This window comes from Ranitomeya variabilis, chromosome 3, assembly GCF_051348905.1.
Source record: "Ranitomeya variabilis isolate aRanVar5 chromosome 3, aRanVar5.hap1, whole genome shotgun sequence".
NCBI classification, from domain to species: domain Eukaryota; kingdom Metazoa; phylum Chordata; class Amphibia; order Anura; family Dendrobatidae; genus Ranitomeya; species Ranitomeya variabilis.
The window spans coordinates 214,888,946-214,903,007 of NC_135234.1; the positions used below are offsets into that span (position 1 = coordinate 214,888,946).

Genomic DNA, 14,062 nt, shown 5'->3' on the forward strand with positions numbered 1-14,062 from the left:
AATCAGTATTCACACCACCAATATTGAAGTAGATACCCCAAATTACATTACACCTCTTATGATGATTGTCATTCAAGAAGTCCCCCAAATTCCTGAAATACTTCTTAAGTAGATCCCCAGTGTCAAAATAAAAGAAGGTGTTGGGGGAGTTGAACAATTTAATGGCAAGTCTATCTGTACTGATACGCCCTTCCTACCAAGCTATATGCATCACATTTACCATCTGGAATCCAGGAGACCCGGGTGACAGTCCTTAATGGATCTTTAAAAGGATTATCCGGGTGCAAAAAAAAAAAAATATATATGGCTATGCCTGTGTTGAGTCACCAAACCTCCCTGTTATCTTATTTTCGTTTTTTAGCTCCACATCAGCCACACATCCTGAACTTCAAGTCGTCTTTCTTCAGTGCCTCAAGGCTACATTTTCCAAAGGCCAGGTTGTATCTGTCCCATCCTCCCTGCTTTCCCACTCCACCTACAAAGCTCCATCCTGAGACTCCGATACAGTCGGAAGATGCATAAATGGTTCCTAACGTTCCTCTGACTTCACCTAGTATGTCTATCCTGACACTCTTGCAGTCAATAATGTGACATGTGCTGATACTGGCACAACACAGGCTCGGTGTATGGTAGAGGAGCAATGAGTCATATAAAGTAGTTATTTATTCTAATGTAATCTAGTACTCTGGGTCACCCAAATCATCCTCTTTGACCAAAGTCATTATTTGAAAAGATTACTTGTTCTGTGTGGACCCTGCCCTGCTTCTATGCTCTCCCTACTCATCCTAAGGACTTGCTCAACCATATTTTTAGTCTAAGTGCTATCCTTAAAAAATGGACAACACAAGGACTCTAGGCACAAAAAAGTGGATGCCATATATATAGCATACATTTTTTTTTACAGATATAACAGATCTTTAATATAGGACACAGTAAATAGTCTTGTAAATTATTAACTGCTGCTGTACAAAGCTGATTGCATACAGACTGCACACAGATGACAAGTGAGAAATGCATGTCTCTAAAAAATGGCTAAATTGACATTTTCACAACTCCTAAAAAGAGCACTGCTGGCAAACTGGTATTAAGAAAAAGTTGGGATGTTAACATTCTTCACATTGTTTCCTTGTTTGTGTAACTGTATGACCTCCTCTACCTCTAGTAGCAAAGACAGCCGGCTATAGGCAATTCACATCCCTCTACAATGTAAGCAGAATGAGACAAGGGAAGATAAAATATTTCAATCCTTCGAATGTATACCCCGGCTATTAATCTGGGCAGAGTGAATATTATTGTAGTAATTTAGTTGAGTCTCCTGCGACATATTTGGTATTTTGGCTCTATATTGTGCACTGTCGTGTAAACAGGAACTGGCTGCTTTGCGATGACTCAAACAAGGTAAGACCACCCTTTGCACTGGCTTTATTCTCTGACCAATAGGGGTTGGTTCACATACATTAATGCAGGCTAGGCAAAGGGATTGTTCTCCTCGGACAAGACCTAACATTACACTAACCAATGTTTGACCATATACTTGTGGATTATTATTGTCCTATTTTCATTCATTGATCTGTTTCTTCTGTTTGGTCTTTTGCACCCAGTCTTTCTCAGTTCAGTGATGATAACATGATGGACCCCTACAATCTTGCCATCTGCTTCGGTCCCACACTGGTATGTGTACCTGACAACGTGGACCAAGTTTCTTGCCAGTCGCATGTCAATGAATTTATCAAGACCATCATCATGCATCATGAGTGTATCTTCCCTGGCCAACGTGAGCTGGATGGACCAGTTTATATGGCTGGCAGTGGTGGTGAAGACTGGTATGATATCAAATTTGGCATTTTTATAGTTTTTAGTCTATTATTTCCTCTACAGTGTATTGTTGTCATCGTCGAGTTGTTATTAATCGGTGGGGCGCTCTTGAACAAGCTCCCACCGAACAACACAATTGCTGAGAACCGATAGATTTACCATGGCAGTCGGGGGGCCTACTGAATGCTCCTGTATCTGTAACTTGAGTCCTCCTGTGAAGTTCAGTCACAAGCTGGGTTTTATAGGAGAACCACGATTTCACTGTATACTGCAATACTGTAAAATTACAGTATGTAGTATAAACAATCAAGCAATCACACATTGAAGTCCACTGATGGAGCTAAAAAGTAAAATAATAATATTAACAAAGTTTTAAATATGAAAAAAATAAAAAAAAAGTAAGAATTTGAACCCTATTCCCTTTCTCCCATTAATTAAAAAAGACAAATACATGTGATAACGCTGTATCTGTGAAAGTACAGTTTATCAAAATATAAAATTATTGAACCATATGGTAAACACCATAAAGAGGAAGAAAATGAAACTTCTGTATTATGATTTTTCGGTCACCACAACTGCACAAACAAATGCTGTAAAGAATCTATGAAACGATCATATGCAACCCAAATTGTATAAATAAAAATGTCAGTGTACCGTGCAAAAGGCAAGCTCTCGCACAGCTCCATCAATCAATGATGGCACACATTTATTTTTTTTTTTTTTCTAATACAAATTTCCCAGAAATTTTATTATACAAGTGTGTATTGCAGTAATTGTACTGACATTGAGAATCCTATTGCCAGGTCATTTTTTTTTTCAACACAATTAATGTTGTAGAAATGGAACCCAAAAAAAACAATTTCTGAATTGTGTTTTTTTATTTTTTTTTCTCCAGTTTATTACATGTTAAAATGAAATGTCATTCAAAACTACACTTTGTTCCTAAAAAAAACAAAAAACAAGACTTGATAATGTCTATGGCAACAGATCAATTAAAAAAGTTCTAGCTCTCGGAAGAAGGGAAGGAAAAATCTAAAGTGTAAAAAAAAATGGAAAATAGCCATATCTGGAAGGGGTGAAATAAGGACCCATCACTTCCCATAAATATCTTATTTTTACCTGTTGTAAATGGCGCTGTTTTCTGAATGTTTTTCTTTTATTCATGTGACTCCATTCCTGAGATATGGCCTTTTATTTCCTGGAAATCTATTTTTTTTTCTCTAGCCGAGTGGGTGTGGTCCTCAACTGTTATGTATCAATCTTTTTGATGGACACCTAGTTGGCTAAAAAAAATCTAATCTTGACGACTAGGGGCCTTGATTTACATAAAGTAAGCAAGGTCATATCTCGGTAATAGAGAGGTGACATGTGCCTGCCATAGAGGAAGTTTCCCTACTTGGAAACCCCTCGATTAAACCAGAACGGAGACCTTTATGATCAGCCAGGTGTAGTCTCTACAATATTTGGAAGATGGATGCGTTGGAAGAAAACGCATTCACAAGATGATTTCACTGCACTCAAACAAGCAACACTGGCATTCAAATCAGCTCTCACCTCTGCTAAGCAGGCCTACTTCACAACCCTCGTATCTTCCTTATCCCACAACCCCAGACAGTTGTTCAACACTTTTAACTCCCTCCTCTGCCCACCACTGCCCCCTCCGAGTTCCCTAATAGTTGCCGAGGACTTTGCCACGCACTTCAAAAATAAGATAGACCAAACAAGGCAAGTCTTTGTTGTCCAACCACCACAACCCCTTTGTATGAGAGACCAATGCCCAAACCCCATAACTTCCCTCTCCAAAATCTCTGAAGGGGAGCTTGCTCATCTTCTCTCCAAATCACACCTCACCACTTGTGCACTTGACCCCATCCCATCCCACCTCCTCCCCAACCTCACAACCACACTAATCCCATCCCTAACCCATCTCTTCAACCTTTCACTAACTTCTGGTACCTTCCCCTCTGCCTTCAAACATGCCACAATCACACCTATCCTCAAAAAGCCATCCCTTGACCCATGCGGTATGTCCAGCTATCACCCCATATCTTTGCTCCCATTTGCTTCCAAACTCCTTGAGCAGCACGTCCATGCTGAACTTTCCTCTCACTTTGCATCTAACTCTCTCTTCGACAACCTACAATCTGGCTTCCGTCCCCACCATTCCACTGAGACTGCCATGACCAAAATTACTAACGGCTTACTTACAGCCAAAGCTAACAGACAATTCTCTATACTCCTCCTCCTAGACCTGTCCTCTGCCTTCGACACAGTTGACCACTGCCTCCTACTACAGATCCTCTCTTCCTTTGGGGTCAAAGACTTTGCCCTATCTTGGATCTTCTCATACCTTGCCAACCGCACATTTAGCTTTTCCTACTCCCATACTACCTCTTCATCTTGCCCCCTCTCTGTTGGAGTCCCCCCAAGGCTCTGTCCTAGGACCCTTACTCTTCTCAATCTATACACTCGGCCTGGGACAACTCATAAGGTCCTATGGCTTCCAGTACCATCTATATGCCGATGACACTCAGATCTACCTCTCTGGCCCAGATGTCACCTCTCTGCTCTCCAGAATCCCAGAGTGTCTTATCAGCCATATCCTCCTTCTTCTTCTCCTCTCGCTTCCTCAAGCTCAATGTGGACAAATCTGAACTCATTATCTTTCCTCCATCACGCATATCTTCCCTACCTGATCTATCTATCAAAATAAATGAAATCACACTTTCCCCTGTCCCCAAAATCCGCTGCCTCTGAGTAACCCTTGACTCTGCCCTGTCCTTCAAACCGCACATCCAAGCTCTCACCACCTCCTGTCGCCTCCAGCTCAAAAATATGTCCAGAATCCGTCCTTTCCTCAACCCACACTCTACCAAAATGCTCGTGCATGCCCTAATCATTTGCCGCCTCGACTACTGCAACATACTCCTCTGTGGCCTACCTTCTAACACTCTCACACCCCTCCAGTCCGTCCTAAACTCTGCTGCCCGACTAATTAATCTCTCTCCTCGCTACACTCCTGCTTCCCCTCTTTGCAAATCCCTTCACTGGCTCCCAATTTCCCAGCATATCCAGTTTAAATTACTAACACTGACCTACAAAGTCATCCATAATCTTTCTCCTCCATATATTTCCACACTAATCTCTCAATATCTTCCCTCACGTAATCTCCGGTCCTCCCAAGACCTCCTCCTCTCCTCCACGCTTATTCGCTCCTCACCAAATCGCCCAACACATCTGGTTATCCACTATGTTTGGATCCTTCAAAAGAAGCTTACAGCCTGTAAAGACCACACGGCCACCTCAACACCATTGGAGCTACTGCAACCCTCGACCTACTGTCTCCTTCCCCATAATCCTATAGAATGTAAGCCCGCAAGGGCAGGGTCCTCTTCCCTCTGTACCAGTCTGTCATTGTTAGTTTTGTTTACTGTAAGTGATATTTGTATTTTGATGTAACCCGTCTCATGTACAGCACCATGGAATTAATGGTGCTATATAAATTAATAATAATATTATGCTTACATGTAATATTTTAAGATGATAGGACAATTACTGTATTGCAGTGTCTTGATTTTACTGACGTCTGTTGAATTTCCTTTCCTCTTATATCTGTAGTGAGAGTTCACACAGTGAACCTATCTCCACTGAAGACTCCGGTTTGGATATGACATCAGAGATGCACAGCACAGAAGAAGGTAAGTACAAGGGTACATGTAACGTAGAGAGCTCATCCGACTCCTTGAAGACAAGGGACCCAGTCATGGTGGTTGGCTTCTTCCCAAATATCTCTGGGTGCTGATAAACCTCTACAAGAGTCCCTTCCTCAGAGGAGCGGCATCTGTGAAGAAACTGGTTGGGGGGGATTGGCAATGGAAAGGGAGTGGAGGTTAAAACAAAACTCAAACCTGTTTTCTCTGGGTAGTAAAAGTTGGAAGCATATTTTATTCTGCACCAATGAGTAAAGATCAGCCACACCAGAATCTGTGAGAAAGCCGATACATTTCTTTTTAATTTTGTTTCCTACTATATGCCAGATATAATAATAATAATAATAATAATAATAACAATGCCCATTAATAATCCGAGCCGGCAGTGCCCAGTCTGATATAACTTTTCGCCAGCCTTACTAAGATGTATGTACGTTTTACACCCTAATTATTCTTCATTATAAATAATTTAGCATGTCTTTTCCTCCATACAGGATCCCATCCTAATAGCATTGCATACAGCAGGCGGATACCAGCAAGTGGAAGGTATGTCCTCATACGTCTATATTGATAATTCAGATCTCCATGTTCAGGTGTATGTATGTATGTATGTATGTGTACATACATATATATATGCATTGTGCTGGCATGCACTGTATGATTCCTAAGTGCTACATATTTATTGCTAACTAGATGGTAGCCCGATTCTAACGCATCGGGTATTCTAGAGTATGCATGTCCACGTAGTATATTGCCCATTTACGTAGTATATTGCCCAGCCACGTAGTATATTGCCCAGCGACGTAGTATATTGCCCAGCTACATAGTATACAGCACAGCGACGTAGGATATTGCGCAGCTACGTAGTATATTGCACAGAGCCACATAGTATATTGCACAGCTTTGTAGTATATTGCCCAGCCTTGTAGTATATTGCCCAGCCTTGTAGTATATTGCCCAGCCACGTAGTATATTGCCCAGCCACGTAGTATATTGCCCAGCCAAGTAGTATATTGCCCAGCCTTGTAGTATACAGCAGAGCCACGTAGGATATTGCCCAGTGACGTAGTATATTACCGAGGCACGTATAGGGCCAAAAAATAAAAAATAAACATACTCACCTAACGATCCGAGGGCCCCTTGTAGTGTATCATACTCACCATTCTTGTCGCTGCTCCTCTGCGTCCTGCCTCTTCTCTTCCTGGGATCCTGTGCAGATGGTAGTGGTCGGCTTCAGGAAAATGGCCGCTGGATGCTGCGCGTGCGCAGATCGAGATCGCGGCGGCCATTTTCCTGAAGCCGAGTTCCATTGCGAGTGCCAGGGCTGGTGGGAGCAGGACCTATGAAGACGTCGCGGTCACATGACCGTGACGTCACGGCAGGTCCTTGCCGCACACCAGCCCTGGGACGGGACCGCACCGCAAGCTGACGCTTGTAATGGAGCGGTCCGGGGAGCGTGGCGAGGAGCGAGAAAGGCGGCGGAGGGTGAGTATAGCAGGTTTTTTTAAATTTATTTATTATTTTTAACATTACATTTTGTACTATTGATGCCGCATAGGCAGCGTCAATAGTACAAAGTTGGGGACACACAGGGTTAATATCAGCGGTAGCGGAGTGCGTTACCCGCGGCATAACGCGGTCCGTTACCGCCGGCATTAACCCTGTGTGAGCGGTGTATGCGGGCGCCGGCAGTGAGTGCGGGGAGTAAGCGGCCATTTTTTTCTGGACTGTGCGCGTCGCTGATTGGTCGCGGCAGCCATGACAGGCAGCTGCCGAGACCAATCAGCGAACGAATAACGGTGACAGACAGAAGGACAGACGGAAGTACCCTTAGACAATTATATAGTAGATTTGTGCAGTCATTTGAAAACACCTCGGTAATTACTCTTGTCTCGACAGTGATGACCCCCCTAGTGAGAGATCCAGTCCCCGATCGGACCCAGAGCAGAGTTCGGAGCCATTGGTGGAAGAAAAGGTCACAGCAAGAGCGAGTCTCAGCTGCCCCACAGGGAGCCACGTGGCTGACATATACCTGGCTAATATAAACAAGTAAGGGCTGATAATAACAGCATTGACATCCTTGTTCCATTGATGATTATGGTAGCAGTAAATGATATATAGCTGGAGACATTTAGTTTTATTCTGGGATTTTACTATTCTGGCCTGAGCTTAGAATGTTGCATTGATGTCTGACTCCTAGAGGGGACTTGGAAGCTGCAAAATGACAAACTCGAGTAATAATCTCCGATCTAAAGTTCTTTTCTAAATATTATGTCCAATGAATCGACAATTGGGCTTAGCAGGGAAAGATTTGCTGTTTTGGGATTGCTCCGATCATGCATTGTGGTTGTGCATGTGCCCCTGCCTTTTGTCCTTTCCTATCCCTTGGATGAACTTTATCACCGTTTTTTCTTTGTATTGTATGTAACTACTATGATGGGACTATGATCTTTGACTGGTAAAGTGTTCCGGCTTCACAGGTCCCCGGTGGTCTGTGTATTTTGCCTTTCAGCGATGATATTTCATCATGAATATGTTGCCTCTGTGGCCAGTTGCTGGCTGTAGAAAGACACTTTGTGGTCCCAGAAATCTCATAATATCTTTAATATCTGGTGATATCTGTACCTTTGTTATGTACGTATTCATTGCATTCCAGCAAACTTTCCAAATATGCAGAACATTCTTTTGAGCCGCCATACACAGACACTTTGATTTGTTTTACATGTCTGAAATGCCTCACATTTGTAACTTGCGTGAGGAATCCATATTTCTTACATACAACCAGTCATAAAATGGTAAAAACATGTTTATTGGCATTTCTGTGCACACAGAGAAAAGAAAGGCCCCCTTTACCGCGACACATTGATATATAGAAAGACCGCCACAGCTCCATTTACAACTGGGGTTATCTAATAATAATGCTGACCTGGAGAATATCTGGTTCAGCAGAACATTGGTGCAATTTCCAGCAGTTTTTATTCTGTAAATGAAGCTTTCACGGGATGAGGATGAAGTTGGGAAACTCTCCATTGGCCTCCACCACCTTCCTCAAGACCTTCTAGTCTACCTACTGTACCTCCCAGAGACTGAGCCATGTTACCTGAGCAGTATTTAGCACTGCTATTTAGGCAGTGTATGGTGGTAGTATTAGGGCACTGTGTGACTAGTATTTGGTAAGCGCATCTTTAGACCCTTTTGTCTAAATTTACACCACCTATTGTTTAGCCTTACCTAGTGCCAAAATGGTCATATCTCAAGCAATGTGCACCTTACAGTAAAGGCACACTCTCACAAATAAGCAAAGAGTGTCCAAAGCATAATAAAGTGAACGTGTCACATTGGGTAATGCTCTTTACTGGCATATACAGGGTTAATAGTGTTGGAAAGGTGCCCGGCCACCGTTCTGATAGCCAGACTCCTGGGAGAGTATGAATTTTATACCTCCCGAGAGACGCCGGCTTTCAGTCAAAAAGCCACGATCAATTAAAGTCACCGTATAAAACACTGTGAACCACGGCTGTAAGCACGCCCGGCACTGACTGACAGCCGTTTCTGCAGTGCATGAGTGCTGAGGCAGCTGTCAGTCAAACTGCAGGGACACTTATGGAGACAAGAACATCAATGAAACCGCTGGACATTGGTAGGCAAAATAGTTACAGAAGGAAAGGCTATGTAACATGGGGGAAAAAAGTAAACATGCATAGCAGGATCACCAAATCGAGTTCCAAAAATAGAAAAGTGGAACAATTTGGGAAGAGACAAGTAAGTAGTTGGGGGCAGTAATTCTGTCCGAAAGTCAAATGGGGGCTTCTATACTCTGCACACTGAGCATCAGGTCTGATATTGGATTCCTACTTGTGAAGGCAGTGGTGGAGATGAGCGGTGACCTTACATTTTGTCAATGGAGGATCCTTTTTTTACCTGAATATAAGGATGTGACCTTTCATTGTCATCTTGCTTGTGATGAGAATGAGACTGCTGAAAAGTCTTCTGTGCAGAGCAAGAAGTAGGAGTCTACTATTCAGCTTAGTGACAAGTGTAAAAATTACATTGTAAAAAAACATTTAATAAAACCTCATTTAAACAATAGGTCAGTTTCTCATGTCACATTCCCCTTAACTAAATAGGCTATCGTAATCTGTTTCCTTTTTCTGATAATGCCCTGCAGTGTTCTTTGTGATTGCTACCACGTGTAAAGGGTGCGGTGCCGATGGAATGTTATATATTTGGGATTGCTTCTGCTTACATATTTCACTAATAAATCACGTAATGTGACTCTGTATCCGAACAGTGACATTGGGGCAGTTACTACATGGTTTATAGGCCATTTTCTGTTATGGATTTGATTAAAAAAAATGTTCCTTCTTTTCAGGCAGCGAAAAAGACCAGAGTCTGGCAGTATCCGGAGACCGTTTAGACAGAGTGACAGTGTCTCCAGCTCTGATACTTCAGAACCAGCATCGCCAGGAGCAAATGTCCGGCCAACATCTCAGCCTGTCATGAGCCAGACGTTCTGCAGAGAAGCTCCAGACCGTTGCTCTATCAGTGGACATGGCACCGTCAGCAGCATCAGCCGACACTCGTCTCTTAAGAACAGGATGGACAGTCCTCAAATACGCAAAGCAATGGCCGCCGGCAGGTCTAAAAGCTTCAATAATCACCGCCCGCTGGACCCAGAAGTTATTGCTCAGGTTACTATTATTGTTCCATCTCTTCTCTTTGGTTCCCAGTAACTGTAATCAAAACTGAAGAGTACAGGCTGGTTTTACAACATACGGTGACCTAACCAGTTCTTAAAACTCATTTTATGCTCGACTAAATTAAATAGTCTTAGTCCATAGTTTTATCACTGACACAGATTAATTAACATTTTTTTTCATCCATTCATTTTTTTTTTAATATGACGGAGTCCGACCCATAATGTAGGGAATTAAAACAGAAAATGTATATTATTAAACTGAATAATTATGCACAATACAGACAATCTCCTTTTATCTGCATTTCAAAATGCTTATTAAAGTATTAGGATTTGTAATGGAATGTGATCTCCATTTTAACGCATCTTCCAAGAGCTATGCATTTTTTTACAGCGACATAGCCATACACATACATACATTAGATAATACATACATACAATAGAAAATACATACATACTGTACATACATACAACAGAAAACATACACACAATAGAAAATACATACATATATGCATACAATAGAAAATACATACATACATACATACATACATACATACATACATACCATAGGAAACGCATACTTGTGTATGTGCGTATGTAATAAAAAAATGTGTGTCTGTATATATAAATATGTGCATACATATATGTATGGAAAGAAAATTCTGGGGTGGAATGGAGAAGAACTGCAACTTCGCCATTGTTCTTTTGGCTTTTACTGTGTGGTAAAAATGACATGTTAACTTATAAATATACAAACGACACTGGCGCTCGCCACTATTGCCCACTCCCTGAGTGGGGATAACCAATGGGATCACCCAGCTGCTGGTAACACCAAAGAATGTGCCACTTCTATGAAAAACAAATACATATAACAACTGATACCGCGCTTGGGTGATACAGACAGAACCTGGCTAGCAAAAAACCAAAACCACATGAATATATGGCAATAGGTGATAGGCTATACGTTGTGACCAATCCAAATATAAGCTAATATGCGAGCCTTCACCCTGCGTATTGTTGAGACCGTGCATTCAATTGTATGTTGCTTGCAATATGATACCACGGACACATATAGTGCCCGTACCTTATGCGTTACTTATATACTAAAATGAACTCGGTAACGGCCGTGCATAAGTTCTTACCGAATAGAGGTATGGTTTGCAGGGAACAGATATATTGTGTTGTGATCCCGCTGGTCTGCTCGTTGTGATTCCTGGAGGTGATGTGTCTTATTCCCCCAATAGACCCGGCAGGTGCGAGGATGAGATGACCTGCGTTTGTTGGTGGACAGGTGGGCAGACGAGGGTTAGTGCCGCCTGGAGCCGTGCAGGTCTAATAGCTGTAGCTGCTCAGTGTAGAGCCAGGAAGACGTCCCGGCCGGAGGCGTCCCTGGTTACACTGAAGAAAAAAATGGCCGCCGCTGACAAGCAGCGTGTGACGTCACGAGCCTACGGAGCCCTGCTAGGACAAAAAGACTAACCAACGCGTTTCGAAGGGTAATCGCCCTTCTTCATCAGGGTTGATGCCCTATCTGGGAACTCCTCTATTTTATACCTCCACTGCGCACCTGTGCCTGCCCCTCAGGGCTTGAGGTCCCACCCCACCTGCCTTACTTAATATAGGTCTAAAATAACAGCCTATTTGTCGCACCACATTAATATTACCCTATCATATCAAGGTTGTAAAAAATATACGCTTCCTGTCAACTATTTATTAGAACCTCCAAACAAAAACTAGCTCTGGACCATATTCAGAATGGTGTATACCACATTAAAAATATAAATATATGTTTATTAAATAAATATTTGTCATACTGAGCAAATATGCATAAAAATATAAAAATATGCAAATATAAGAAAAATACAAAATATATAAGAACTATCTTTATTATTTAAAATCATGTATTCAAATATGGACCAGTACTTAAAATATGCTAAAAAATATCTCTAAAATTATTTATATAAATATATTTCCACTGCCTCCAGACATTATTTAAAAATGACCATAACAGACTTGAACGTGCCACTTGGGCACAAAACTCCACACGTGTCACTGAAAGGCATATAATTCAAAATCGTGGTTCAAGCCTTTGGGAGTAAGGCAGTCCAACCTGAATATCCACTCAGACTCAATTTTTGACATCTGTTTCAGAAAATTGCCCCCCCTTGGATTTTGACGGACCTTTTGGATCCCACAAAATTGCACCCCTTTGACACTCATATTGTGTTTCTCTTTAAAGTGACGGGACAGGGGGTGACCTAAAAACCCTTTCTGAATATTTCTCAGATGCTCCTTTATTCGTACCACTAATTTCCTCTTAGTCCTACCAACATACAATTTCCCACATGGACATTGAATTAGGTAGATTATTCCTGATGAAAAACATGTTATTTTGTCCTGGATCTTAAATATTTCAGTGTTATCTGAATTCCTGAATGTGGCCTGGCACCTCCTATTTGAACCTGTACTAATACAGCAAAAACACCCCCCACATGGTGTAAAACCCATGTTAGGATCAGGTTGCTGGCTGCGCAGCGGCTTCCCCGTTGTCCTCATATAGAGAAGAGGACCATATCATTACTTCTACAATAGGGGAAGCGTGCTCCAGTACTGCCCAGTTAGGGGCAAGGAATGATACGGAGGTAGGTCACGGGTCAAATAGAGTAACCACCCTTCTCAATAAGACCAAAATTTCAAAACCTAGGGCACAGACATTAAGAACTACAGCCAGTAATGGACCTATATCTGGCGTAAAAGGGAAAGGGAGGGAAAAGGGCCCTGCCCCCGTACATAAAAGATTGAAGGGATCAGGAGTATATACACCACTCAATAAGGATTTTTTCCGGGTAAGACCTCAAAAACCAAAAGAGGTAAGAGGGGAGGGAAACTCGCCAAAAAGAAAATAGGGACTGCATCCAATAATTCTCAAAAAATATATAATCTAAGTTCATACCAGTTATCAAGCAGTGATGTTTCACTTCTACAAAAGGGCCTTAAATTTGCCCCCACCACTTCCACTAAACCCTTTAATTTGTATATTGGGATGAAAAAGTTTTTGCGCAACTTGGCTTTGAAGAAATATTTTTTGAAAAAGGAGCAAGCGGCCCTGAGGAGTAGTGTGCAGGAGTCATCCCGATTTATCCATACTACATTATCCAACCCGTCCACCTTTAACCCCATACAGGAGTATTCTAATGCATTCCACACATTTGATACACTGGTAACTGCAGACATTAGGAAATTACAGAAGGGTAAAAGGATATATAGATCCCATAATCTGAATTTCCAAGAAAGAAGTTCCCTAAGGAGTCTGCAAACTAACAACGATATCATTGTCCGCCCGGCAGACAAGGGTGGGGGAATTGTTATTTTAGACAAAACCAAATATCAGGAGGAAGCAGAACGGCTCCTTGGGGATTTGACCACCTATAAAAAACTAATGGGTGATCCAACTCCACAATATGTGAAGAAATTGAAGGTTTTGGGCCTAAAGGGAAAATCATCAGGTATTCTTGATAAGAAGGAGTATCTGTTTATAATTAACCCGAGTCCAAATGTGGCCTTTTTCTATCATATACCTAAGGTGCACAAGAACCTGATAGATCCTCCAGGAAGGCCCATTATTTCAGGTATTGGCAGCCTTACGGCAAATTTATCTCAGTACGTGGACATACATCTACAGAAATGTATGCCCTTAATTCCAGCATACCTAAAGGACACGGGCCATACCTTAGAGATTTTAGAAACTATTGAGTGGAATCCCAAGTATATTCTGGCAACGTTGGATATTAAATCCTTATATACTGTCATCAATCAGGACATGGGATGCCAGGCATCCGGA

The 14,062-nt window shown here is 41.9% G+C and overlaps 1 protein-coding gene across 2 annotated transcripts in view; it reads left to right on the plus strand.

Moving 5' to 3' along the window:
• Window positions 1–14,062, plus strand: part of SRGAP2 (SLIT-ROBO Rho GTPase activating protein 2) — a 163,141-nt gene that overhangs the window by 133,155 nt on the left and 15,924 nt on the right. Inside the window, exons 18-22 of one of the 2 annotated variants that reach the window (XM_077295151.1) lie at window positions 1,602–1,823; window positions 5,434–5,513; window positions 6,020–6,071; window positions 7,425–7,574; window positions 9,898–10,216. In XM_077295151.1, the coding sequence (XP_077151266.1) occupies window positions 1,602–1,823; window positions 5,434–5,513; window positions 6,020–6,071; window positions 7,425–7,574; window positions 9,898–10,216 (823 nt within the window). Of the gene's footprint in view, window positions 1–361; window positions 1,824–5,433; window positions 5,514–6,019; window positions 6,072–7,424; window positions 7,575–9,897; window positions 10,217–14,062 lie in introns of those variants that run through there. The other variant, XM_077295152.1, reaches the window with a different exon arrangement.